The sequence below is a fragment of the Echeneis naucrates genome, chromosome 12 (genome assembly GCF_900963305.1).
Source record: "Echeneis naucrates chromosome 12, fEcheNa1.1, whole genome shotgun sequence".
NCBI classification, from domain to species: domain Eukaryota; kingdom Metazoa; phylum Chordata; class Actinopteri; order Carangiformes; family Echeneidae; genus Echeneis; species Echeneis naucrates.
Window position 1 is genome coordinate 8,773,830 of NC_042522.1, and position 26,707 is coordinate 8,800,536.

A 26,707-nucleotide genomic window follows, 5' to 3' on the forward strand; every position below is an offset into this window, starting at 1 on the left:
CCAGTACTATCATTTACTTAATCCTGATTATTAATTATGCATTTTCCAATTAATTTGTTTTTTTAACTGGATTGTCTCATTTGAGTTTATGTACTTTGTAAAGCAATATCTTTTTTTTATAAATCTGATTTTTGAAAACTGTTGCATTAATAGATTTGTATTTTTCATTGAAGTTAGTCTGAAATGATTAAATAGGTAATCTGGTTTAGCCATATACACGTGACAGCATAATAAAATTGATTATGTACCCCTTTCAATAAATTTTTTTTTATTATTTTATAAATCTAAAAAAATCAGACTTTTTCTTTTATTGATTTGAATGTATAAAACTTAACTTCTGATGATACTTCCTTTAAAAAAAAATAATAATAATAAAAAAAATTCAAAAACCTTCCTGGTTTGTATGGCTGGATTTTAGACAACTGATTCTGTGCCAATTGGGTCAGAAGCTCAGTTGGTCACAGTTCCAAAGTGCGTGATTATGAAACCTGCTGAGAGTTTGCATGATAGCCTGACTGATACAGAGAAGAAAAGAAAATGCGAGCAGGATTGCCGTCTCTGAGTCTTCTGCATACCAGCACGCTTTAACTTGGCAAAAGTAACCTTGTCACTTTACCTTAACTATGACTGCAGAAATTTGGGATGTTATTATTGTTGGTGCTGGACTGTCTGGACTGAATGCAGCTCATTTGCTCAAAAAAAGAAATGCCAAGTTGAGGATACTGGTACTTGAAGGAAAAGGTTTGTAAAACTGCATCATGATCAAAAATAAATTGTGAATCATTTTCTCCTGGATCCTTTTACTTTGCTGGAAAAAGGCATCGCTCTAATTGAATCATGTCTGGTTTGCTGCACAGATCGGGTAGGCGGTCGAACAGTGTCCACCAACATACCAGCAGCCAATGGCATTGATCGCTGGGACCTTGGAGGGCAGTGGGTAGGAAGGTAATCTGCAATTAAAAGAGATTATAGAGATTATTGTTTATGCAAAGCTAACAGCTATGGCAACCATTTTGAGCTATGATTAAATGTCAATGAAACAACACTTTATTTTTTCAGTATTTGAAAAAATCAGGTCAGTATTCAAGCTCAATTTCTCTTTCAGGTGCTTTTGCTGCTTTGGTTTGTGTCTGTTTCCGACAGCTTCTACAGTACTGTGTTTGTCAATGCTTTTCTCATTTTAGATAGGGGCAACCGACTATCTCCAAACTGCCCCGTCTCCCACACTTTTTGGACAAATTGTCCTTTTCACCATAAATTCTCCCAAATCCAACTGTTAAAAAGCAGAGCAGTTAAATTGGACAACTTGTGAAGTGCATTGTTCAAGAACACTTTGATGACAGTTTGATTTATAGAGGGCACACCCAGGTGCTTAAATTCTTTGTGTTTTTTCCTCTGGTTGTTCAAGGACTCACTCCAGCAGTTGTTGTAGCCTCAAGCCCACTCCAATCATCTAAAAATAAATATATTTGTCCTCCTCTATCAAGCATGAGTTTAATAACACTACAGAACAACCTGAAACAAAATAACGTCATGAAGTGCTGCCACCTTTTCTCCTCTAGCACCCAAACACACATCCTGGAGCTCATAAAGGAGCTGGGCTTAGAGACCTTCCTGCAGTTCAATATTGGCAAGAAGGTGCTCCACATGGGTGGGCCGGATGCCAGAGTTCGCACCTACAGGACCAGCATCCCTGCACTATCCCCAGCAGTGCTAATTGACTTCACCCATCTCCTGTGGAAGGTGAGACAACAGACGGACACATTCTGTTCATGGCACTATGTTCAAGGAGAGATGCTTTGAGGTCACAACTCTTAGTGGATAAATATGATATTTAGAAAGCTAAAGAGTGCTTTCATTTATTTTGCATTGACTTTTGCATGCACACCAGGAGTAACACTCACAGAGCACTTTTTCAAAAAGACCTTACAAAATATTGAGTAGAGTCCTCATTTGTCAAACAGCCTCAGTAATTCATGGCGCGGATTCCGTGAGATGCTGGAGATTTGTCAGCTCCACATTCGGTCTTTTGCCTGGCCGTATTGTGCACTGTGGAGCTGGAAGAGGCCATTAGAGGGCAGTTAACAGTGAAAGGAAAGGCTGTGGCATTTAAACTATGATTGATTAGTGTTAATGAGCTCAAAGCGAGGCCTGTTGACACAAGGCAGGTTGGGTCCATGGATTCATGCTGTTGATGCTAAATTCTCATACAACCATTTGCTGCCTCAGCAGAAATCCAGGTTCTTCAGACACACACAATTTGCTGGTTGGATGATTACATGAATGAGTTCCTGATAAGGTCCTCGGTTGGTAGGTACATAGCAGGAAATGTGAAGATTTTCTTATGAGACCAGACTGTGTGTTTTTCCAAAATTAGCTTTTTTCTATGTTATCCTTCACATCCTGTGACTCAAAAAGGTGTCCCAAATGTCATCATGAGTTTGACCAAGAGTACATTTGCAACAGCCCAGTACCGCAAAATTTCTTGTCCATGACAAATGGTTAGAGTGGAAGTGGGAAGTAGAAAATGTTGAAGATGCTGGATGCTCTGGCACTCTCTTACTTTTGAATCTTTGTGAACCTTTGTGGGCGTCATATGGTGACTGTGCTTTGCATTTAGATTGACAGATTGTGTGCTACAGTGTGTGTCCAGGATCCTTCGAAGACTCCCAACGCTGTGGAACTAGACAGCATGACCCTCCACTCGTACATTGAACAACATGCCTGGACTGCTGGTTTGTTTCAGTATTTTAAATACCCCCCCCCCCCCTTATATGTTCCCCTGACTTGATTTTCAGGAAAATTAGATGGTTCAATTAAAGTTTTAATAAGAATATTTTATAACAACATCAAATCCCTACTCTGAGAGAATTTATGCATCAAAAGGGAATTGAGTTGATTTTGACACTGCCTTAGCTAGTTTTAATCCCACTTGGAACAATGTATCCCGAACCCCAGCATTAAAAAACAGTTGTTAAACGAGATGTAACAAGCTGCGCTTTGCATTGAATTTTTTAAATCTTGAAACAATGTTTTTTATTAGACAGTAAAGGAATACAGTCATACCATACACCTAAATGAAGTTGTAATTAGAAACTGTGCATAGTTATAATTAGTATTACAAGAAGTTATACGCAAAGCAAATACATGCTTTTTTAAATAAATCTATTACAATGCTGTATCAGATCTAAATATGATCCAAATTGATTCTGTTGTAAAAACTGGGCAGGGTGCTCCGGCCATACAGACTGCACTCGCAAACTGTGCCGTCAGGACTTTGTGAGTTTGTAAACTAATGTAAAACTTCAGGTCATGTCTGGATGCTCTTCTGCATCCTGGATGTTTTCCAGAGCCAGGAGAGTTTGTAGGTAGTGATACTCCATTCTCATTTGTCACAAATGTTTGGCTATGGAAGGTGCCAGGACATCGCATCTCACTGTTAGACACTTATTAGGTTAATTTGCAACACTTTATGACAGAGGCGTACCCGAAACAAAAGTGAAATCCATCTAGAAGGAACAATATCTGTCAGTTTCACCTAACGGATTGTTGCTGCCTCACATTCCTTTCCTCCTGCACCATTTATCAATTCAGCATTTTCTCTTTTGGCTCTGTCCAAGGCGAGGTTCATGTCTATCATTCAAACATCCGAACCACATCCTGTTTTGGCCAGTAGAAATGCCAAGTGAGACTTAAGAGTCCATAGCCGTGGAAACAACTTGGTCTTTTAAGGTGGATGCCAGTTGAAGCCCAAAATGTGTCTCCTTGGCATTTATGGTAAAGTAAATGGCAACAGTGACAATGACAATTATCAGCCAATGTAATGTTTACCATGGTTAGCATCTTTGTTTGTTACAGTGAAAACTGTAAAGCAGAGGCTGATGGGAAGGTGATTAGTTTTGTGGTTTCTGGTCATAAAGTAAAGCATTCTATAAGAAGTCAGGTCATCAACAGAGTAATTAAAATGTATCCCCTGGGTTTCATCCAATATTTTTTCAGATATCCATGGAGATGGGGGGGGGATATCTTGCTGATACTATGTTGTTGTCGAAACATAAAATGTTTGAGTGTTTTTTTTTCCCCGATGGATGAACCTTTCCTTCATTCTAATATAAATAATAATTAAGTCATTACCCTTCTAACAATACCCCGTGTGAGCTTTTCGACTGGCTGGCAACGTAGAACAAACTGTCATTTCTTGACAAATCACTATATAGATTAGCTGCGCAATGGCATGAAACTTTGCAGAACACTCATCACAAGGCAATGCATATTATCAGTGGATGTGCGAGAGAAGCGGCATGCATTCATTCATCCCTCTCTGTCAGAGCTGAAAGAAGAGATCGGGCTGTGTACCAGGTCTGTCTTTGGCATGGAGCCATCCCAGATGTCCTTCCTGTTCTTCCTCATGTATGCTGCAGCAGCTGGAGGGCTACTGCCACTTCTGGAGAACACAGCAGGGTCTGCTCAGGAGTTCAAGATAAGGGTATGCAGCTCATGTCCTTTTCCAGACTGCAAATTGTTTACGTGAGTGCTTTAAAAAAACAACCAAAGACCACACTGGATCCCTGCTTTACCTCACTAAAAAAGCAAAAAACCAAAAGACATCCAGACTCTAAACACAGTCTGCATCTCGCTTAAGCCCCGCAGCAACAAATACTTCCCTTTTTTGGTCCTTGAAGTGTCACTGACCAGGAATTTCAACGATGGTCTTGTATTGGATTTTCTTATTTCCTCTGTGGTCCTTTAACATGAAAGTTTGAGTTACATACAGTTCACTCTGTGTCATTCTTTATCTCTCAGTCTTTCTCACTGTGGTGAAATGTAAAGGGACTGAATACCAAAAAAAAAAAAAAAAAAGGAGGCTGTTGGGATTAAGGGACAAACAAGGCCTCAGAGAAAATGGCAACAAGGTTTTCAGTTCCAAGCATGTGTTATATTTCCTTCAATTTTGCACCTGCAGAGCTTTGCTTAATGCTATAATCCAGCTATTTCCTCAAGCAATAATCATGACCATACCCTGGACGCTGCAAAAGCAACACCAAATTTGAAATGGAATGAGCCCGTTCAAGAGTAAAGGCTAACAAAATATTACTACCCCTCCCCCCAACCTTTTTTATTTATTTTTTATTTTATTTTATGATAGCAATTACAGGGAACCAATCCTTATTACTTATTATGGGACATTGACATTTTATTCTGCATGTTTTTGCTCTGCTACTCTGGAAAGGATGTAACAGTAATTTCTTGCTGTGTCAGAAAAGGTCTCTGATGCAGCTACATATGGCCGGTTAGACATCACCAGATGCTTGTGTTCATGTAATTTGCATAAATGACCCTTTAAGTTGAAGCCGCCTTTCCTGCCAGGGAAGGAGGGCATCGATGGGCTTTAAGCACACATTAAATTGTAATATCTGTCTCTCCAAAGGGAGGCACCCAACAGCTTTCAGAGTGTCTGGCAGAACACGTGGGGTGGAAGAATGTCCGGTTGGGTTCTGCTGTGACGGCCATATGGCAGGTAGAGTACAGTAACAGCTCTCTCAGGGACTGATGAGCCATGACACAGAGATAACAGCGTCCTCAGTGGGGAAACAGGCCGCCTCCTGTGAAGGCACTGTCTGTTCCGCCTGACTGTCTTCCTTATTCAAAGCTGAGAGACCAAGAGGGGTCTGTGTACTTTCAAGAATGGAGCTTTGATTTGTCTTCTACATCCAAATATTGCTCATTGCTACTGTTTATGGGTTTATTTCTATTTCTTGATAAGATACAGAATATATTTATTTTTATACAAAGGATTGATATATTAATATTATATTTGATGTGATAGTTAGAGATCTATAGACCAAAAGTGAAATATTAAACTGAGCAATATTTCCATTCAGGCAATGAGTCTATGTCTGCAGTTCCTCAAAAGTATTATCAAAATCACCAGCAGAAAATGACTTACTAAAATGTTTGATAATGTATTTTACATTTACCCCTAACCTAACCCTAACCCTAACCCAATTTATTTAAGGAAAACATCAGGAATTAAACAGCTGCAGGGTCTTAAATGCACTGATTTGTCTTCTTTTGGTTTATACTATGGTAAATTGAAAATGTTCAGCTTTATAAAGGACGTTAGGAGTTCCATAAATTATACTTGAGGATGGCAAAGGTGACTCCTTCCAGACTCTTGTGTCAAAACATCTTTACAACAGCCATATACAAGACATTTTTCTTTATAGCTAATTTCCCATTTTGTAACTCACCTGTTTAATTTTTCCTTAATAAAGTTGTAAAGTTCTCCGCAGTCGAGGGTGAGGCAGCTTATAATGACAGGTGGGTGTGTGTACACTTACCACAAACCAAAAAGTTTCTGCTCTGCACTCCCTTCAGCTCTTGGCAGAAGCAATGTCCGTCACGATGACAAGAGTGGAACAGCCCAGTCACGACTGCCGGCTGCTCTTTGGAAACCTATGGGTGACACCACAAAGGTGACATCCATCTTTATATGTTGGACCAAGATGAGCCTCAAATCCACTTGGTTGGGCTCTGAAAAAGATCACAGTTGTGCTTAGAATAGACCAATGCACAACAATAAACCAGAGATACAGAATTTTGAAATGGCACTGGAAAGCCTAAAAGCCCACGGCCCTGCTCCACCGTACACTGCAGTGAGAAAAGTGAGGAAAGGGAAAGGACAGCGTGTATTCTCCAGAGCAGCTAGTCAAGGCCACAGGAGGCTATATCCTACCCCAACATGCAGTGGATGAAAGGCAGGGCACATCCTTGACATTTTGCCAGTCTGTCACAGAGATAAAACATTTTGACAGAGTACCAAAATTACACATTCATAGCAGTTTAGAGTTTCTCCACTTTACCTAAGCTGAACCAGAGCACCCAGACAAGACCCATATAGACACTGCAGCACAATGCCAACTTTACAACGAGAGGCACACACAAACCAAACAAATAAATTACCCTCTGTATGAAGGTAGTTGCCACTGGTGTTAGGAAAAATACAGTGAAGCACTGTTTCCTGAAGGGCTCTGTAGATTTAATGCCTAAAAAACAAACCAACCCAAACCACCAGTCAAGAGATCTGAATATACATTCATTTCGAATTTCCAGCATCTAAAAATATCTCGTCTTAGAAGACAAGAAGTTCCTTTGTTGTGTAGTAACACTCTGGTGGGTGAGCGTCAATTATCACCAGAGGCTTGAGTTTTGTGGAAATACATGAGCGAGAGAAAGGGAGTTATATCGAGCAAGAGCTCAGCAAGAGTCACACTTTCTGCAAGGAGACAAAATGAATGATGTACAGTGATACATGGATCCACCATGTCATAATTTCACCACCTACCAAACTTCATTTTCCCACAACATTTGCATAAATTGTTGGAACATCTTACTCTCTCACCAGACTGTCAGATTCAAAATCCATAAAATACAAGCATGATCTAAGAATCTGTTTAATTTATAAAGCTGTGCATAATTTATGAATATCTCCTTGGAAGCCTTTTTTTTTTTTTTTAATTTCCCTGTCGAATACATGCTTAATGAACACAGCAGTATGTCTTCATGTGTACTGTACACTGTTGCATTTAATAAAGCATCATGAGCTGATTTTCAAAAGATCTTAGTTTGCATCTAACTTATTGTGCAAAATATCTCCATAGCCTAAATAATATGATGGAAATACATACAGTTTTGAGCCAATAATGTTTTCATTTGGCCAATTAAAATCTGATCTGCACAGCTGGGTACTTAGGAAAGATGAGGTCAGCTACTGGCAAATAGGATTGTGCACAAGATGCAAAAATACTGTACCGACAAAACAACCTGCTCATTAGATAAAGCTGCATTTCTGTGTATATGTTTGAGCAGGATGCTGAGTGGGCCAGAGTGACGACTGCCACCGACACCTTCTTGTGCAGAGCTGTGATTGTCACCTGCCCCCCTCATTTGGCAGGTCAGTGTGCGTCACCCACCTCTGCCGACTCGCTAAATGAAATTCTCACTGATGCAGAAGGCAAATTTCCTCCTCTCTTGCCAAGTGTGTCAAACATGGCAAACTGTGCATCCATCCAGATAAATTTATGATTTCCTCCCTAAATCTCCCTGGCTGTGGGGTGTGGCAGTCACTTTGGCTGAAGCAGATTCTGTATGAGGCTGTGTCCTGGGATGAGGAATTGGCTGGATAGGACAGAACCAGACTGTTAAGGCTGAAATTTTAACTGGGGGCTAATGAGACATTCACCGTGGTTGTCGGTGGGAAGTCGAAAGTGGCACAAATTTCATTACCAACCTTTGTGCAATCAAGCTCTGGAAGAGCTAAGAGGTAATCATACAATTTGAAAATCTAATTTTATGGCAGCCACAAAAACGTTTCATTTATTTTTTCCCAGTGAGGGAATAAAAATTCTTCCAAATTCTAATCAAATGCATGGCCAAATGGTATTGATTTTGAGTTGTATCAGTTTTTTATTTATTTATTAATTTATTTATTTACCTGGCACCTGTAGGGTACAAAATAAGAAAGATGTCATGCTTGGTGATGGCCAATCCACTGTCCAGGCCAGTTCCGATAGGCCGGGATGAGCTGGATGCTTAGCTGGAGCTTACTCATAGTTTGTGCCTGTTTGTACTAAGCTGGCAACAGATCTGTCACTCAAAGCCTCATACTCCAGGCCATGGACCATAGCCAGGATCCTTAATGAGACAAGTTTGAGTGCAGTGTTGAATTATGCAGCACAGATTGCTCAGGCTTGGATGCCACGGTGCCACGCTCTGGCCTTAAATCAGTGCAGGGAGGTTGACAGGGATTCTCAAAAGCGGAAGTCAGGCCAGTGATTGATACGTAACCTCTCCCTAAAACTGTTGGGGATAAATTAAAGATAAGATTGGTGCTTGAGTTCATCTATGTGACAAGTTTTATTTTAAGTTTTTGGAAACGAGTGAACCTGAGCATCCTCTCATTTAGTAGGAGAGTGAAGGGGAGCGCTGAACCCAGACAGTGGGAATGATGGTAATGGCTCTGGATGATTCCAAGTCTGCCTTGGAGAGTCTAGGTGCAAAGCGCTGCTCTCAGATTCCGCAGCTTTTCTTGTTTGGCTCTTTCTTTGTGTCTGACATTGTTAATGAATTCTAAAATACCTGCTTTTGAACCTGTGAATAAGCTGGTGAATGAACAAGGAAATGACAACTTTTAATGGTCCACAAGGCGCTTTACATCAAAAGACACCCACCTCTGTATTCACAAGCACCATCACAAATGGTGAATATGAGCACTGTGCTCCTTAATATATTATGTTTGTACTGTTCTTGGCTCATGGATTTATCTTCCCATTCATCCATCCATCTTTTATAATGAGTTCCGTCAGGTTTTTTTTTTTTTTTTTTTTACCTTACTTTTTTTTTTTTTGGGTCCCACTTCTCTTGCTCATCTGAGTGATTTATAGTTGGGCTTCATTGCATATGAGATTTCTATGCATGAAATGAACAAGCTGGGAAATTAGGATTTTGGCCATGTGTTCACTTTTGAAGACATGCTTAGAGTATGCATGTTATAATTGGTATGTAAGTGTGTTCCCATGTATATTTATTCAGCAACTGCAAAACAAAAACCCTAATTAGGCTTTCACAGCATGTAGTAGGAGGATAATGCAATCAGACATACGGTCTAATATTCAGCAGTACTTACAGAGACAGCTCGGCAGTTACGAAATTAACATTTCGTTTCAGTGTATTTTCCTGTCTCTCCTTATCAAACAGGATGTCATCTACAAGGCGATGAACGGTTGACTGCATGTGTACATATGTGTCCGTGTGGGCACGTCTCGTTGAGTGGGCGATGCTAAAGTTCACAACGTCACTTGCCAAAGTTGCCTCACCTGCAGTAGCTTACATGTGAGCTCAACACAAGCTGAAGGGCAGCCAAGCGATGTTAAATCTGACGTTGCTATCTATCTTCTGATGGAGGAGGAGCTGCTGTAATGACAGGCATGGGCAGTGTTGAGGAAACTGTTACATCTGCCTCTCAGAGTTTAGTCCAGCGCCCTGTTTACACTAGCAGGCGACAGGTGAGCAGTGCGTTCGCACATATTTGCCAGCTGACACTGTGATTCTAGGCCAGTTTCCAGTGTGCTGTGAATGAAACTAATGGAGCTTAATTTAGGGATTAAACATGAAGTGGGAGCTGAAGTGATTGTGAAGATAGCTAATTCAATGTGATTCTTATCTTGCCGAGTTTAGACTCTGTGGAAATGAATTTAGCTATCTGTGTGCTGTTCACTTATTTGCTGATGACTAATATAGCCGAGGCTGATGAGCATGCAAATATAGCAAATGTGGATTTGTAAGGCGCTGTTCAGTAAAAAATTTACAAATGCTGAAAAGGACTATGGTCAAGATTCTCTACTTGTCTCTTCTGCCAGCTTGACAATAACCCTGTGATAAAAAAATTTTGAAAAAGAATGTCCTTTACATAATATCATGGCCGGGGTCCAAGTCTGGTTTCTAAAGAACTCTGATGATGTTTCTAAAATTACCTCAAGCATATTCTTGGCACTTCTATGCTGTAATTTCTTGCTGACTTACTGATTGATGTGCTACACCTGCGATGTGCCAAAATCAACCAATAAGTCAAACTCTATTTCTGGGTAACAGCTCTTCTTGCTCAGAGCCGCTATTTGTAAGCTTTGCTAAGGATAAACAGCTGTTAATTTTCACATTAACAGCTGTTTACTACCAGTCTAGAAGAACCCTCATAAATTCAATATCAAGCTTCATTCCTTTACTACATGCCTACCGCTAAACCAAGAACTCTCTCTAAGCATACGAGGACACACCACTGTAAATGCTCTTGTTTGCTTTGCTTATTTTTCCAATGCTGAAGTTAGCAGGACGGACCACAGTTGCACTTTTGACAGTAGTTCCCCGCAGCCTCCGACCTGCCCTGATGACACAGCACGCCTCAGAGTTGTTTTTGAAACAACAGCAGCTGTAGCTCTTGTCAAGTCTCTTGCTCCCAGCAAGATACCACATGCGGCAACAGACACAAGTTTCATAAAGCCTCTTTAAGATTGAAGCTTTAACTTAATTTAATTTAGTTTAATTACTATGTATTTTTATTACAAACTATGAAAGTTTGCACCGAGAAAAAATTCTCGTTAGAAATAAATGAATAAAGAATTAATCTCAGCCTCACCAGTGTGGACTGTTTTTGCCTTACCATGTAGGTAAAGCAATGGAGTTTTGGACATTATTTTACTTTGGCAGACTTGCGCTTGAGTTGCACAACTTCCCCCAGCTGAGTTGAAACCAGCAGCGCTCTCACCTTGGCAAAGTGCTCCTTTATGGATTCATCTCATTCAATAAGAAGCCGATTACGACAATACTTTCATGGGGCATAAATGAGATGTCAGAATTAAATGCTTCTGTTTGTGGTCCTCTAGCTATATTTACTGAGGTATTTATTCTTTGGAGATTAAAAGCCATCCAATATTAAAACAAAGGAAGATTAATTTCTAAGCTAATGAGGGCAATTTTAGCCAAAAGATCATCCTCCATGAGTCTATTTTTGTTAAGACCAGCAGCAGAAATTATTAAGTAATGTTGGAGACCACTGTGTGTGTATGGAGGGATGAGGGAGGGTATGTGCTGCCAGAGTCAAGGGGCTTAGTCCTTAATTAAATGAAAGATCTGTGATGTAACCAGGAATGAAGATGTAGGACTCTATCTTTAACTTTTGGATTTAGTGGCTGCGAATACTGCTGCCTGTCTCTGATGGCCCCATAGATTTATGACAATGAGCGTTGCTACTTTTTAAAACCCATCTGTCGTTACTGCCTTTTTTTTTTTTTTTTTTTAATTGCTCTCTGTATGGATACCTTCCCAGAGTTTTAGGAGCTGCTTACATCTTTCCTTAAATAAAAAACCCTGACACATGGTGGTCACAGAATATTAGTCTGGAACGAGGGCATTTTTGCTCGCCTCACGTGGACATTATCTCGGCTTCACACCTAGCAAGAGGACACGCATGTGAATGGTTTCTCTCATCCACAATGGCTCACTTCAGATGCTCTGTACTTCTCTGTTGGCTTTTCAGGATAAAAGACTTAATCCTGTTTCTCAGCAAACCCAGACACTCACATGAACTTGACTTCAGTTGTAGGTAGTTATAGATATTTTCATACTTTCTAAAGTTTTTTTTTTTTCTTTTGCACTCCTTTTTATTGCAATTCGGAAGCTGCATTTTTGAATCTGCGTCCCTTTGATGTTATGTCTAGATTTGAGTGGCTTTTCATGTTTCTCTTTTCTCATCCGTTTGACAGCCAAAGACACTGAAAGTGCTTCTGTGGCATGTTAAAAGTTCAGAGTGAGAAAGTAATGGAAATTTCAAGCCCGTTGCTCTGGGCTGGCACAGGTATGACTCATAGGTCATTGACAGGAAAATTCACAGAGCAAGGTCAACGGGCTCTACTTGTGCATTCACGAAATGGAAGTTACAGAGGATCACTGTAACCCTGCCCCGTTAAAATGTGGAAGCATGATTAAGATTGGCAGGTAAAAGTGAAAACAATGAAAGAAAACCACTGAGGGAGAAGGCCTCAGAAGTTTAAGTGCTGAGGGCAAGGAACGGGCAGTTCAACAGATTGTTCCGGAGTCATGAGATGGTCTTGAACCAAAGTTGACTGAGTGATGGAAACAGAGTCTGATGAGCTGTCACATGGGAGCAGTTTAGAAAGAAAAGTCAATGTTTCTTTCACGTCTGGTCTGATTTAAAATGCCCTTTTTCTTTTTTTTTCTTTTAATACAATCTTTATTTGCTCTGGCCAAACTATGAGGATGCAACAGATTGATTCAAATGCTCCAGGATAGTAATTTGAATCACAGAGGTCGTTCTTAGTATTTTATGTCCAACAGACTACTTTTTCAACATAAAAGTATTTGAATTATGGAGTACATTGTCCAGGCCTGGGTCCTTTCTGTGTGGAGTTTGCATGTTCTCCCTGTGCTTGTGTGGGTTTCCTGCAGGTACCTCCCACTATCCAAAGACATCATGTTTGGGTTGACTGGTGACTCTAAATTGTCTGTCTCACCAGACAGTGGGAGTACCCGGAGGAAACCCACTCAAGCTTGGGGAGAACATGTAAATTACACACAGAAAGGCCCCAAGCCTGGGAACTGAACCTGTGACCTTCTTGTTGCGAGGCAACAGCGCAAACCAGTATGCTGCCCTGCTTCCCAATTATATGTGTATTTTCATGAATAATTGAATTACACTTAACTTACTTAAGATAACTTAACCAAATGAACTGATTAGTCAGTGACAGCTTGTTCAGCTTGGTCGCAAGGGTTAGAAGTCCAGAGTAATGATTAAGGGGAACATACAGGTGAAAAGGGTCTGAGAAAAGCTAAATGTCAAGCTCAGATTGAACTTTACAAAGATGGATTAAAAAGCTTTTGCTTTCGTTTTTATTGACTGTTGTGGCACCAACAGACAACTAAAAATCGACTTTTAGTTGTCTATTCAATCATCCATCAGGCCCTCATCCATACTGTTTATCTGCTAGGGTCACAAAAGGCTGGAGCAAATCCCAGCTGACATTGGAACACCCTGGATGGGACATCAGCTATCATATGGCAACATATAGGGACAAACAACCACTCACACTGAAAGGCTTTTATGGCCTACCAACAATTAACCTGAACAAGCACAGTTTAGACTGTGAAAATGGGGATCACACAGATAACCTATGCAGGCAGAGAGAGCACATGAAAATGCAGAAAGACTCCAGGCCTGGGAATTGAACCCAGAACCCAGTGCTAAACACCACTCCACCGTTCTCCCCACTTCGAATCAATATGTATGGATTTGTGGTATTTTGGATGTGGGGCACAGCAGTGATGCTTCAAGCATCTACCATCGTCTCTTAGTTAGTCTAATGTTCAACAGGATTTAGTAAATGGACAGTTCTTTCAGCTCATCTGGTCTTATTGACCGCTCAGTGCTGAAGAGTGGAAACCACACTCACTTATCCACACCCACTTTATACAACAACCAGCCTTCAGAGCAGTACTGGCCAAGTCCTGAACCATAGCTGCCAACACTTCACAGAGTACACAAATGTCAGTTCCATGGTGGTACTATAGGAACAGTGAAGCAGTGAGAGGATCATGGGACTCGGCTTCCTCCTCTGGGCACTATTGTATCCAAATTGTAGCAGTCCACCCAAAAGTAATTTAAGCAATAATAATCAAACAGACCATGGTATCATTGTTAAATTACCGGTAAAGTAGGCCCTCTTGGCTGCTGTGTATACTGCACAGCGGTTGCTTTGCAATAGATACACTAGCTGCCATACATTTTTTTATTAATCTACCTGGTCTTTCGTTAGCTCTGCATATTGTTTCCCCCTTGTCTTGTTCTTTTTTTTTTTTTTAAGCTTAGGTGTTAATATTTTCAAATAACTGCTTGCTAGCCAATTTTATTTATTACTGTATTGTCAGTCATCGATATGTGTCTGTGAAAAGTAATTTGACTTTACAGTTGTTGTATAAGCTAATAGAACGGCTACGAACTGATTAGATCGGTTGATTTGAGCCATCCGTTTTATAATGAATAATATCAGTCAGTGGCCACAAAAGTGAATGTCAGGCTAACAATACCAGATTTGGAAAAAAGGTGATTATGCTAACCTCCCACTCCCACCTCATAAATAAATAAATAAAACAGCCGAAAGCTTGAATTTTGAAGACTGTTGCTACTTTCTTCAAAGTCATCCGCGCATCTTTTTGTGTCCTTCTTAAGTTTGTGTGTCATTTGAAGTTACACCAACCTGACAAAAAACACTGAGAAGTTGGGAAACCAAAAACATTGTGACTTTTTCAGAGTTGCTTCTTCAGTTCTACTGACAGGAGAGAAATATTCAATATTTACTTTCTGGTGGATAAGGCTGGTAATTTAGGCAATGTTTTCAGAGGATGCCAAAAGAAAATGCCTTCACAAATACAAGTCTATAAAACTCCTGGAGATGGAACGTATGACAACTGTATGATAATGGCATTGCTGAAAATGGCGGGTGTCCACTCATAAGCGGTACTGGAGCCCTTTCCGTCAGTGAGCTCTTTGAGTGCACCTTCTGAGCACACAGCATCAGATTTGTGCGCTTTGTTAAATTGCCTGCGGATTGGATCTGTTTATACACATCATCTTGAAGTAACTGTGATACTAAAAGTGTTGACGGCCCCGCTTAAGTGTCATGACACATTTTTGTACCTAAGAGATGATGACAGTGCTGTCACTGTGGAGCGCGTTCCTGTTTAAAAGAATAAGATGCCAGATTTTGTCTCATTAAGCCATCTGCCTTATTAATAAAGAGGCAGGAGTCATTTCCTGCTATCACATAAACTCGCAATGTCAAAACCAGTAGCATGATGGGTAAGACACTGCTTGACAGTTCGTATGACATGTGCATAGTGCTGTCATTTGAATGTCTAAGTGACCGTGTCAAATTAGTTTGGAGCCACTTATCATGTCACTGTTTTTCAATTTCACTGCATCAGGTTCATCAATTTTCTTCAGCATGAAGAGCATTATTTTGAGCTTGTCGACAAGCTCTTGACAGTTTCTGAATGATGTTTCACATCTTCCAATGGTTCATTTGTTAAAAGCCTGGCCTCTGGCCAGATAGCGCTTTGCTTGCCAGAGTAAACACAGTAAACAGCCCTGTGTCTCTCCATGACCTACGGTACTGCTAATTGTACTGATCAAGTTAGTTGACTGCTGTCACGTGTTGCATGCAATGAGATGGACCTTTTACAGATCTAAGAGCCACCATTAGTCTTGTGGAGCATAACAACAGCCAGAAAAGGATGAGGTAATGGGGATTTCAGTATAGAGGCAGCAGTGCTAAGCATTGATCAAGATAAAAAAAAAAAAAAAAAAAACAACTCGATCTATGTGCACTTCAGCCCAAGTGTGCTATTCATCCTTATTTATTTTTGTTTACCTGTGTATACTGTGTCTCCAAAAAGGCATCTGTCCTACATTACATTTGAAGTACACCAGGTGACACGAGGGAAGCAGGATTACTGGAACTAAGAGGAGCATGCAGTTATTGGGATTCACGGTGTATTGTTGTTTTCCCACCAGCAAAAATCCACTATGAGCCGGCCCTGCCCAGCCAGAGAGAGTTCCTTACCCAGAACATGCCTGTGGGCCACATGATAAAATTCATCATTACCTACCAGAAGGTGAGTAACAGAAGATAAAATGCAATATACAGTAACAGATGCCTACATGAATAATTCTGTGACAATACGAAGGCACAAACATTAATTTGATATGGTCACTCTTTGTGATGTAAAGGCCTGCTGCAGTTTTTACATTTTACATTTTCTTCTACTAGGTCTATGTTTTTTTAAATGATGAGATGTCACATCAATACAAGAAAAACTGAGTTCAGCCATACTTATAACAGCAGCAAAGTGGTTAATGCTGTTGGCCCACAGCAAGGAGGTCATGGGTTCAGTTCCCGGGCCTGTGCGCCGTTCGCTTGTTCTCCCCATGCCGCGTGGGCTTCCTCCAGGTGCTCCAGCTGGAGTCCGTAGGTCTGAGTGTGAGTGTGAGTGGTTGTTGGTCTGTCTCTGTGTGTTGGACCTGTGATGGACTGGCGACCCGTCCAGGGCGACCCCGCCCTCACCCAGTGTGAGCTGGGATTGATTCCATGAAACGGAATATGGTAGAAGATGAATTAATGAATACAGTGTTTAATGTTGTTTTATTTTATCTATCTTTAGTGATTGCAAGGAGCTGGACTCCATAAAGCAACCCTAACCCTAACCCTTTTCTTTCTCTCTGTCAAATTTTCACATTTTTAATAGAGAGGTCCAATGCACATAAGCAATTTGACAATACAGTGTAAAAGCTGTCAACAAATGGTGGCAGTGTTCAGCTCACACATTTGATTTGATTGACTTAGAAAATTTGTTATCTTGGGTAACAAATTGCAGTTCATGTATCACAAGCTTGATGAAAAGGATTTGAATCATGCACACACAAGACAAGTCAAGATACCAAAACAAGATTTAGCCTGTAGCTCTAAGCTATTCATAACCAAAAATATGCCTGAAATTCAGTTGTCACTGTGCACTTTTTTTTTTAAATTTCATTTAAAGTGCAAGAATGTTTCCCAGTCACAGAGTTGAAGGTGTGATTGTATCTCTCTTACCTTCTTTATCAGACTGTAAGCCTGTAGCAGGACTCAGCAGACTCATTTGGAATGATCTCAACACTTTGCACAAAAGAGCCCCTAGCACATGAAATTTGATTTGTTTCATCTGCAACGACACAATTAATTAACAAAATGACTGCACACCTTGTTAGTATATTGAAATTGTAAACTGTAATGAACACAAAATCATTCATGCTCATACAAACATTTATTTGATCTGTGCTTTGGTGTGTTGCCAAAATACATTTGGATGCTGATGAAGACATGATGAAATTGGTCACTGATCTAGAATATGGTTTATTTTAGACTCTTTGCCTCTGCTTTGCCAACACTGTGTGAAGGAGAGCATTGGAATTAGCTGAAAGTAACTTGTGAAAATGTTACTGAATTCATTGACCTTCAGACCTCTTATTGGGGTTAAGTACTCTCGAGATGCATTTTCAGAACCCGGGACAAACTGTTCATCCTTGAAAATCCACAAATGCCATTGAGTGAGATCACTTCTGCATGACAGAAATGGGGACAAATGGCTCCACAGTCCTGTGACAGGCTGAGTACTCTCTACAGAAAACATTGGTTTTATTTATTAATTGGGCCTATCAATGTCATTTTCATATTGGGACTGAATGTTTTTTTAGGAAAAGAAGTCGATTTAGTCTGACATGTTAATATCAGCAGTACATTTATTTTGTTAAAATATCCCGTTATCTCATCCAGGATCCCTGAATAAAGAAATTCGCTGCTCTGTGAATTTAACTCTATACACAGCACATCGGTGTGCAATTTGCCACAAAAGCTTCAATTACATTTATGTTTTTTTCGTGAACTCGCTTATTTTCCTCTAATTTGAACACAATCTGGAAAGATGTCCTCGTAAATGTGAATGGCATTTTTTTGGAGGGGGGGAATTAGCTCAGTGCCAAATTTGACTTTTGTGCGGAAATGGAGTCAAACAAATGTGATGTGAGAGATGGAAACATGCTGGCATCAACATGTGGTCCTGTATGGGAGCCAAAATTCATCAAGAGCGCAAAGCCTCAATAAATGCACTGTTGTACAATCAGCTAACATCCAATATCAAAATTGCCATTTTTTTCTTTTGCGCTCATAACATTGTACATCATGAGTGTTCATCTTTGTTACCTTTTTATAACTCTGCCTCATCATCATTGACACAGCAGAGTTTGCTCAGTTCTGAGGCTGCAAGAAGAGAAGACAATTAAATCAAACAATGAGTATAAGGTTTGTTCCTTTAAGGAAAATATAAAAAACAACAGCTGCCTCGACTGATGGACAAGAAAAGTACGCTTCAGTACCAGACACCAACATCTTACTTTCTGTCTGAGACATTGCATACGAGAGTTGTTAAAAGCCACCCTCTTGTTAAAACCCAGGGCCAGAGGGAATAGACATAGAAAATGGAAGCTGAAATCTCTCCATGAGATGCCAAATAAATAAAAAAATAATGTTCTTGTCACATCACTTTTTCAAGGTCAAGAATTTAGTATTTTCAGCATGAATTGTTGAATCCACATGTAATTTGGATTATCAGCTCCAGACTGGAAGGCAATCCTAAAAGCACTAACTAGTCCCTCTCAGGATCCAAGCCCTTGGAGGCAGCCTCAGGCTGGGGATCACATCTGTGTCTTCACTTCCCTGTGACACATCCCTGATGTTGGGGATTTTTTGCAAGGCCATCATTTCCAGCAGCAGAATCATATCCACATTATATGGAGCATATATGAACACAAAAACAAACAAACAAACAAAACAAAAAAAAAAAAAAAATCAGCATTTTTGTGTGTTTTTGTGTAGGAAAGCTGTGGTGACAGGTGACAAGCCAGGTCACAGAGAGCAGTGAGAAAATCCCAGCGAGCCTTTACCTGAACACGTTCTGACAATATTACAATTATGGCCAGGGATGTAGCTGAGGTGGCCAAGACATGGGGGCTTTTAAGTACTTCCTTGCAGAACTGCAGCCACAAAGCATATTGTGTATCTGTCTTGCAAGGAGCTGTCTCCCTTCCCGTCATAAGGTATAGGGTTGGATAAAGAAAAAAAGTCATTGTATTTCACGCTTGTTCGTCACTCAAATATGCCCTTTGGTGGCAAAACAGAAAATTCTTGCAGAGAGAGAGAAAAGGTCTGAAACCATTTGAAGGGAGCAAAAGGATTTTCTGTCACTACAATCAGGAGTCCTGAATATCATGCTATTCAGCATGCATTTTCTTTTTTCAACTATAGATTTCAAAGAGGAAAAAGAAATACCCAGTAGAGTTAGAGCACAGTTAAATGTGAATATGGATATACATATTTTTTCAACTCTATTAGGTTAGTCTAAGTTTAGTTGCTATTTTAGAGTCGGAACAAAATAAGGCCAGATAATACAAGACAACTGGGATAATGAATTAATTTCTTCAGCCATCATCTAGCCAATCAGGTCAGCTTTTATTCCAAATAAATAAAAAAAAATGAGCAAAACAAGACACAGGAATGACAGGCATAAATAAATATGCAGCTATTGTGTTTTGCAATTAGCCTGGGTGTTATGCAGATACAGAGTGAATCTGCATGGATGGATAAAGGAACAGATATTCAAACAAGTAAGCACTGAGACGCAGGCAAACATATGCACATGCATATGCTGTAAATGGGAACTGCATAAGCTTATGCACAGAGACACAATAGTTTGCGCTGATACAATTTATCTTCTGTTGCAACATTTCAGCAAGTCACAGAAGGAGCATATGCATAAATAAAAGATGTCAAAGTGAACTGCTATTTGATGCCCACTCAAAACTGTCTGTAACAGCCAACAGCCTTGGTTGCAGGTACATTAGAGTCACTTACTATTACATGAGGCTCCAAGGTTGCCAGAAAGCTACACGTAGTCTAAATGAGAGAGCCAGCTACTTATTATTTCAGAAGACATTCGTGTTGTTTTTCTCATGGTATTTTAGTTTGTAGCTTTCTGAGCCCAAGAAAAAATGCAACTTTTCATATCAACATGCAATATATAATATATATAATGCATGCAATAGTTTTCTACATCATTGGTAATACGTTTGCCCCCTGTCACACACATCCCATTTGGGATTTTCCAGGACAGTATAAAGGTTTTTGTAATTTGAGAAATGGATGTGATCTTTTTTATACGCTAAGTCTCTTGGAGTGTGTTTTTATTGTCTTAAGCCTTTTCGAGGTACAGCAGCTGGATTACTAATCTGGCAAACTTTCTGAAGCAGTGACACACTTCACCAATGAAAAATTGGATAGTGGTTTATGCTGACACAGAGGTTCTGAACAGAAAACTCTAAAACAGTCACAGCACACCTTATAAACCACCTGTTTCCTTTTTTTTTGTATCATACACACACAGACATTTAACAGGTTTTGCGCATTTGTCTTGACAAATGGCCCAGCCCTGAATTCACTGACTTGAACAATGAGAAATAGAGAAAAGCAACAATGTGAATTGCCTTCACCTTCAGTTGGTCTTCTGTATTGTTTTAGTTTTGCACGGTTAGTGCTGACGTTTTTGTATGTTGTGTAGTTTACAAGCAACTGTACAATGGTGATAAAGATACAACCTTGAGTGGAAGAAGTGGTGGTTCCTCATACAAGTGGCATTTGGATGTTAATAAAGTTGTATTTAATTTCAACGGCAGTGCAGTCTTCTTTGGAAGAAGGCTGTACTGATACCTAACACTATACCTTCGTTAGTCACACAAAGGTGACATTTTTGCCTAACAACAGAGTGTAGCTCGTTTTATGGATGTGTCTAAGCCCTTTGAGAGTGTGGATGACATGACTATTAGATAAAACTGTCAAGTGGTTCAAAAATTATCTCTCAGGTAGGTCTCCATGTGGACTCGACATTGTGCCCAATGGTGTGCCACAGGGATTAGTTCTTGGGCCACTCCTATTCCCTAGTTTCACAAATAATTTGGATTTAAGTATTTCAGATGCAAATTTGCATGCTGACAGTGCAGTTATATACTGTTTCTTTCCAACATTGAAATGGGCTTTTGTGAGCTTTGGACAACCTTGAAATTATTGTTGAATGCTCAGAAATAAAAAGTTGTTATTTGTCAGACTCAGAGAATAAGCAACCTGATCTTGCCTCTACAGTTACGCTTCAGGAGGTTGACATTGAGCTAGACACAATACCAATATCTTGAAATTTTGAGAAAGCACCAAGGACTGAAATTCTTTTCAGATTATAATCACCGCTGAGAGGCATGGAAGAAACTAACTTTTATACTTTTATGGAATTAATTAATTAAAACTTTTTTATTCCATTTCACTTCCACATGCCAACCATCTAATTTTTCCATTCTTCAATAGCAAGTCGCTGGTGCCACCAATGTTCCCTGAAGGCCTCGTGCTGCTTACGAAAAGAATTATAACCTCTAGTCTGGTAATTGCCTCGATATCGCTTGTCAAACGACCATCATCACCAAGAAAGTTGCAAGAAACCCTGTTCAGCACCAGTTAAACCTTCAAAACAGCGTCTATATCCGAGATTCCAATGGTGCTCTTTTTTTTTTTCAATTTCATTTTCTAGAAATAGAAATGAAAACCCGTCCTCACTGATTGTTATAATTTTGGATGAATTTAAATGACTCAAAATTTGAAATTGATTACGTTTCACCTCCACAATTTAACCACATGATTATTCAGGTTTTGTGCTAGTCATGACTGACACAGGATTTTCTCTGTTTCTGCACAGGCTTTTTGGAAGGAGAAAGGCCTCTCGGGTGAAATAGTGACAGGAGCCTCCACTGACTCGCCAATCGCTGTGACCTTTGATGCCACCAGCCCCAGTGGCAATGCTGCTTTGGTGGGCTTCATTGCCGGCCAACAGGCCTCACAGTGGACCTCTAAGGAGGTAACTGGTTATTATTGTGGAGCACTGGGGGGAAGTAATCGAACCCGACAATTGTATTAATATAAAAGTACGGTATTAAAAAAAATAATAATAATAATAACCTAGGTTAAATTATTAACATTAAATTCACCCAGAGGAAAGTAGATAAACTGTCCACTGTCCTCTGGGTAAATGTTATAGTATAAAACAGAACTGTAGAGCTGGTTAAAATTACTATTGTTTCACAATTAGAACTCGTAAGGAAAACTAAGGTAACCAAGGTAATCAATCCAGTCTTAAGTGGAGCCACTTCAATAGAGTTGGATTTCAGAATTAGAATGCAGGTTTCAGAGGCTGTAAAGTGAAGCCCTGGAGTCTATGTAAATTTTTATCTTTAGACTACATTTCCAGCCTGTTTCTATTTTTCAGGTGGACCTAAACTACCAGACAAATGAAATGGTTGAATGAAACTCAAGAAAACTGGAGGCAAACCAATCAAAAAGAGGAGTCGAACCATTTAACATTCTTATTTTACAGTAAAAGGCATAACAGCATCAGTATTTTCCTCAAAAAAAAAAAAAAAAAATTAAATAAATATATATATATATATATTTTTTTTTACCAAAAACTTCCCTTAAAAAACTAGCCTGGTCGTGAATTAACAAAGAAGAAACAGGTGGATGCCTGTTTTCTTCTTCTTTTTTGCTGAAATATTAAGTTGTTGGCTTGCCCTATTAGAGTCTTTAAAAGTCAAAATTGTCACCTGTGTTTGAGCAGTTTGAGCTACCGCTAACCCTTAAACCTAATGATGTCTGAAAATTCTCTCTTGAAACTTGTAGTAATTTCCATTAAGGTCCTGTCGGAAATTTTGTTGATACTGTTCTTTCTTGGGATCCAATTTTATATTAAAACAACAGAAAATAAAGTATTCCTTCTATTTTACATGCTATTGCAGTTTTTGTTAATACAGTGACAGAAACATTAGGAAACTTAATGGGGTGTCTGCTTTAATAGTGACACCGACATCCATTTGTGTATAAAAGCAATTAAAGTGGCAAGACGAAGCATCTTGGTGGGAGCCAGCAGAGAATTGAAATTGTTTTCAACCTGTGAAATAACAAGACCTTTGTGTTGGACTGGTTTGATTTCATGTAAGTCACATATTATATTTCAATTGATGATGGTGATATGAAAGATAAAATTGCAAGTTGAAACCATGAATGTGTGTGAAATGGTCAGTTAATAAGGACTGTTCCTGAATTTGCAAGTTGCCATATGAGATGCTAGTCGCCAGGGAGGATGTCATTAATAAATGCCTCCTGCCGGGACGGGGGGGGGGGTTCACGAACATATGGCGCAGCTGGATTTCATGCATTTTACATGGACTCATGCATGTTTCAGGTTAAGACGACATAATGCGTATTGCGAATATTATGCTATGTGTTGCGCAGAAGCAACATGAAATGAGAGCATTGAAACAGCATATAGGCAGCAGCCGGTGGCCAGCCGGACAAAATAGGTTAAAGTGTTTTCTCAATTACTATTAGTGCCCGTAACCTTTTGTTCGTGCCTAATTTGAAGTGTGAAGGCGCAATGGAGCGTCGTTAAATTGAAATTTAAAAGAAGCACTTGACCGTTCTTGGTTATCCTGCTAAATCGGGAATTTCACAAGAACTCTGCTGGATTATATGTAGTTGAATCAACACACTGGATGCATCCAAATTCAGAGATAGCTCCTTTTAGAGAAAGCACTTAATAGGCCAAGTAGAAAAGCGACTTCAGGTCAGTTGAGGATATCTTATTTATCCTTTGAAACTGTGAAGTACCATACTGGAGAAACGGAGGTCAAATTATTCCCACATTTGACAGAGCCTTTGAAAAAGGACAACCTTGTCCCTCCTTTGCCCTGAATACACACTTCAAAGTGACACAGCACTGCTCAGACAATACTAATTTCAATTCTGGCGTTGTCTTTATATTCTCATTTTTTCTTGTGAGTTCTTTTCTGCAACAGCTTGGACAGACGCAGACTCATGCTGTCTCAATCTCCCGGCATGCCTATATGTTTCCCACATAACTAAATATTTCTGCCGACAGCTGTAATCCTCTCGGTCTTTCAACCAAACTTTGCATGCATTCAACCTACTTTGACCCGTCCCCTTTCATTTCTTCACTCTCCCTTTCTGTTGGCATTTTCATTTATTGTCTGTTATTCCCTTCAACTGAAAGAATGAATAAACTCAACCTCCTCCCCAGTATTGTTTTGGCACTTCACTCATTACCATGGCTTTTTACAAAACTGCAGTGTGCTAAATAATTAACCTCCTCTCAAGAGTGGAAAATTGTGCTGGCACCTGTGAGGCAAGTGGACATTAAGGTTACAATCGCATACTCCTTTTTGCTATCTAAGTATAATATGACCAGTAATAACAGCTGATATCTTTTTTTTTTCTTTTATTCAGATTTTTTTCTCACATACAGTGCAAGAGTGCAAACTATAAGGATCCTTCCCCCGCCTTTTTTTCCCCTTCTTCATAGGAGATTGTCAAGATAATATACATTCAAAATTATTGCATTCGGATGGTGCTGGGGGCAAAAGTAAAGTGACATGCAGTGTGCTTTATGGTGATCTGGCCTTTCGTTCCTCATGCTTCACCTGCTCTGTGTAGAACTGATCGTGCGGGATAACACAATGAGGAGCGTGTGCTGTGGCTGAGTGAATCACATTTATTGCTGATGCTTGTGTCCAGCTTGGTATTAGATTCCAGTTGTCACATTTCTGCTCCCCGCTGTGGGGATTCCTGAGTGTTAGGTGAGTGTTATAGAAGCAGCGCATTGGATTTGATCTTTCCTTCTGTTTGCAGGCTGGAGAGCGAAGAAGGGCTGTGATTTCCAGTCTGGTCAAATACCTCGGTCCTGAGGCTGCATCTTTCATCCACTATGAGGAGAAAGTAAGGAATTTCGTGACATATGTTCATAATGAAACAATAATATTTTGGGCCAATGCAGAATTCGGTTTTACTGAAATACGTAGTTTCATGTTTGCCCCGGATTTCAGAGTGTAAATCAGTCGTATGGGGTGAGAATCTGCACCTTTATCAAGAAAACTCAGCCGCGCTGATTACTTTCAATGGAAAAAAGATTATAGCAAACCAGCTGTTCGTGTGACTTATTTTGAACACTTATAATATCAGTAGTCCAACATTATCACAGGGGGCTTAACATGGGTATGTCAAAAGATAAGATGGGATACTCAAATTTTTATTGTCCTTAATATTCTATCAGAGCAATTCTATTTCATATTTAATCCAGATTCATGAAATGTGCTAATTGTGGGCCACACTATTTTATGAAACCTTAAATTTTTTAAAAGATTCACTTTGAAGAGAGACTTGATTATTATTACAACTGAGTACCCTTGAATTAACACTGACTTTCAATTGTGAAAATAGGAGGGTGGGGAGCCAGCATGGGGTCACAATGTGTTTTGGTGAGTTTTGGAATAACTGTGACAGAAAATCATTTCTTTTTCAAGAATGGTAGGGGCTGGAGCAACACATTAGAAAAAGGTGACTGCCTGCTGCATCACTGGAACTAAATGCCTGCAAATAGTAGCATTTTAAAAAATAGTGGCTAAATGCTTAGACTGCTTCTTATCACACTATACAAACATGTTAAATACACACAATCTTAATAAGGGAGCAAATATGGCAAAGCTCTACAGGGAGGACAGCTGCCATGATGGAAAAGACATTAGCTACCACCACAGCAGATGGAACGGCTGTGTTGCACGCTGTACCCTAGTTTTCTATATCATGCTGTGCCATGTGCATCCAGTAAAGCTACTTAGGTCCAATGCGGGATGTAGAGTGCGCATTGGTCGGCTGAGAAACAGCACATCTGTCACGCAAATGTATGATTTTAGTACATGCACTTTGCTGCTTAAAGCCACGATAGAATGAAAAAAAAAAAAGCCATAAGGAAACCGAAGTGAGGGATGTTTAGGAGGATGCAATGACATGAGGAAAATATCATTTAATGGAATACATCTCCAGGCTTAGTGAAAAGGCAAAAAGCTGATAAACTGATGGCACAGTTTGAGAGATATTTGTCATGATTTTATGGAGACACACAGGATGTATGAGTCTCTTGATTTTGGCTGGCTTATCAACGCAGTCAGCAAGTGCAGCTGTGGCCATGACAGCCAGCCCATAGAGGTAGCCAAGGTATTTAACAACTCTTATCAATGGACTGTTGAAATTCATGCTTCTTCTTGGAGTTGCACACTCATGTTCAGATTACGTGTGACTGAGATGTCTGGAGGATATCGTTATCTCCATTGTCTATCCTGACTAGGCAGGGATCCATAAATTCACTTCAAATTCACAAAATATTCACAAAAAAAAAAAAAAAACTGACTCCAGAGCTATCACTTCTTTTTCTTTCTTCAGTTTCTTCAGGATCACAGTAATCCAGTCAATGTTGTCTGTGCATCCATGGGTGCATTACAAACAGAAAGTGATTGCAGTTAATTTGTGATACCAGACAGGGTTGTTTCTTCAGGCTCAGCTGTCTCAGTTTTGTCTGATTGGAGCCCATGGAGTCAGACCTAAAA

At 39.8% G+C, this 26,707-nt stretch overlaps 1 protein-coding gene across 1 annotated transcript in view; it reads left to right on the forward strand.

Moving 5' to 3' along the window:
• The first annotated feature begins 623 nt into the window (after positions 1–623).
• LOC115052354 (probable flavin-containing monoamine oxidase A) overlaps positions 624–26,707 on the forward strand; it is a 32,086-nt gene continuing 6,002 nt past the window's right edge. Inside the window, exons 1-10 of the mRNA XM_029516425.1 lie at positions 624–741; positions 858–945; positions 1,563–1,743; positions 2,621–2,735; positions 4,329–4,486; positions 5,429–5,518; positions 7,870–7,954; positions 16,142–16,242; positions 21,955–22,113; positions 24,957–25,043. Of these exons, the coding sequence (XP_029372285.1) occupies positions 624–741; positions 858–945; positions 1,563–1,743; positions 2,621–2,735; positions 4,329–4,486; positions 5,429–5,518; positions 7,870–7,954; positions 16,142–16,242; positions 21,955–22,113; positions 24,957–25,043 (1,182 nt within the window). The remainder of the gene's footprint in view (positions 742–857; positions 946–1,562; positions 1,744–2,620; positions 2,736–4,328; positions 4,487–5,428; positions 5,519–7,869; positions 7,955–16,141; positions 16,243–21,954; positions 22,114–24,956; positions 25,044–26,707) is intronic.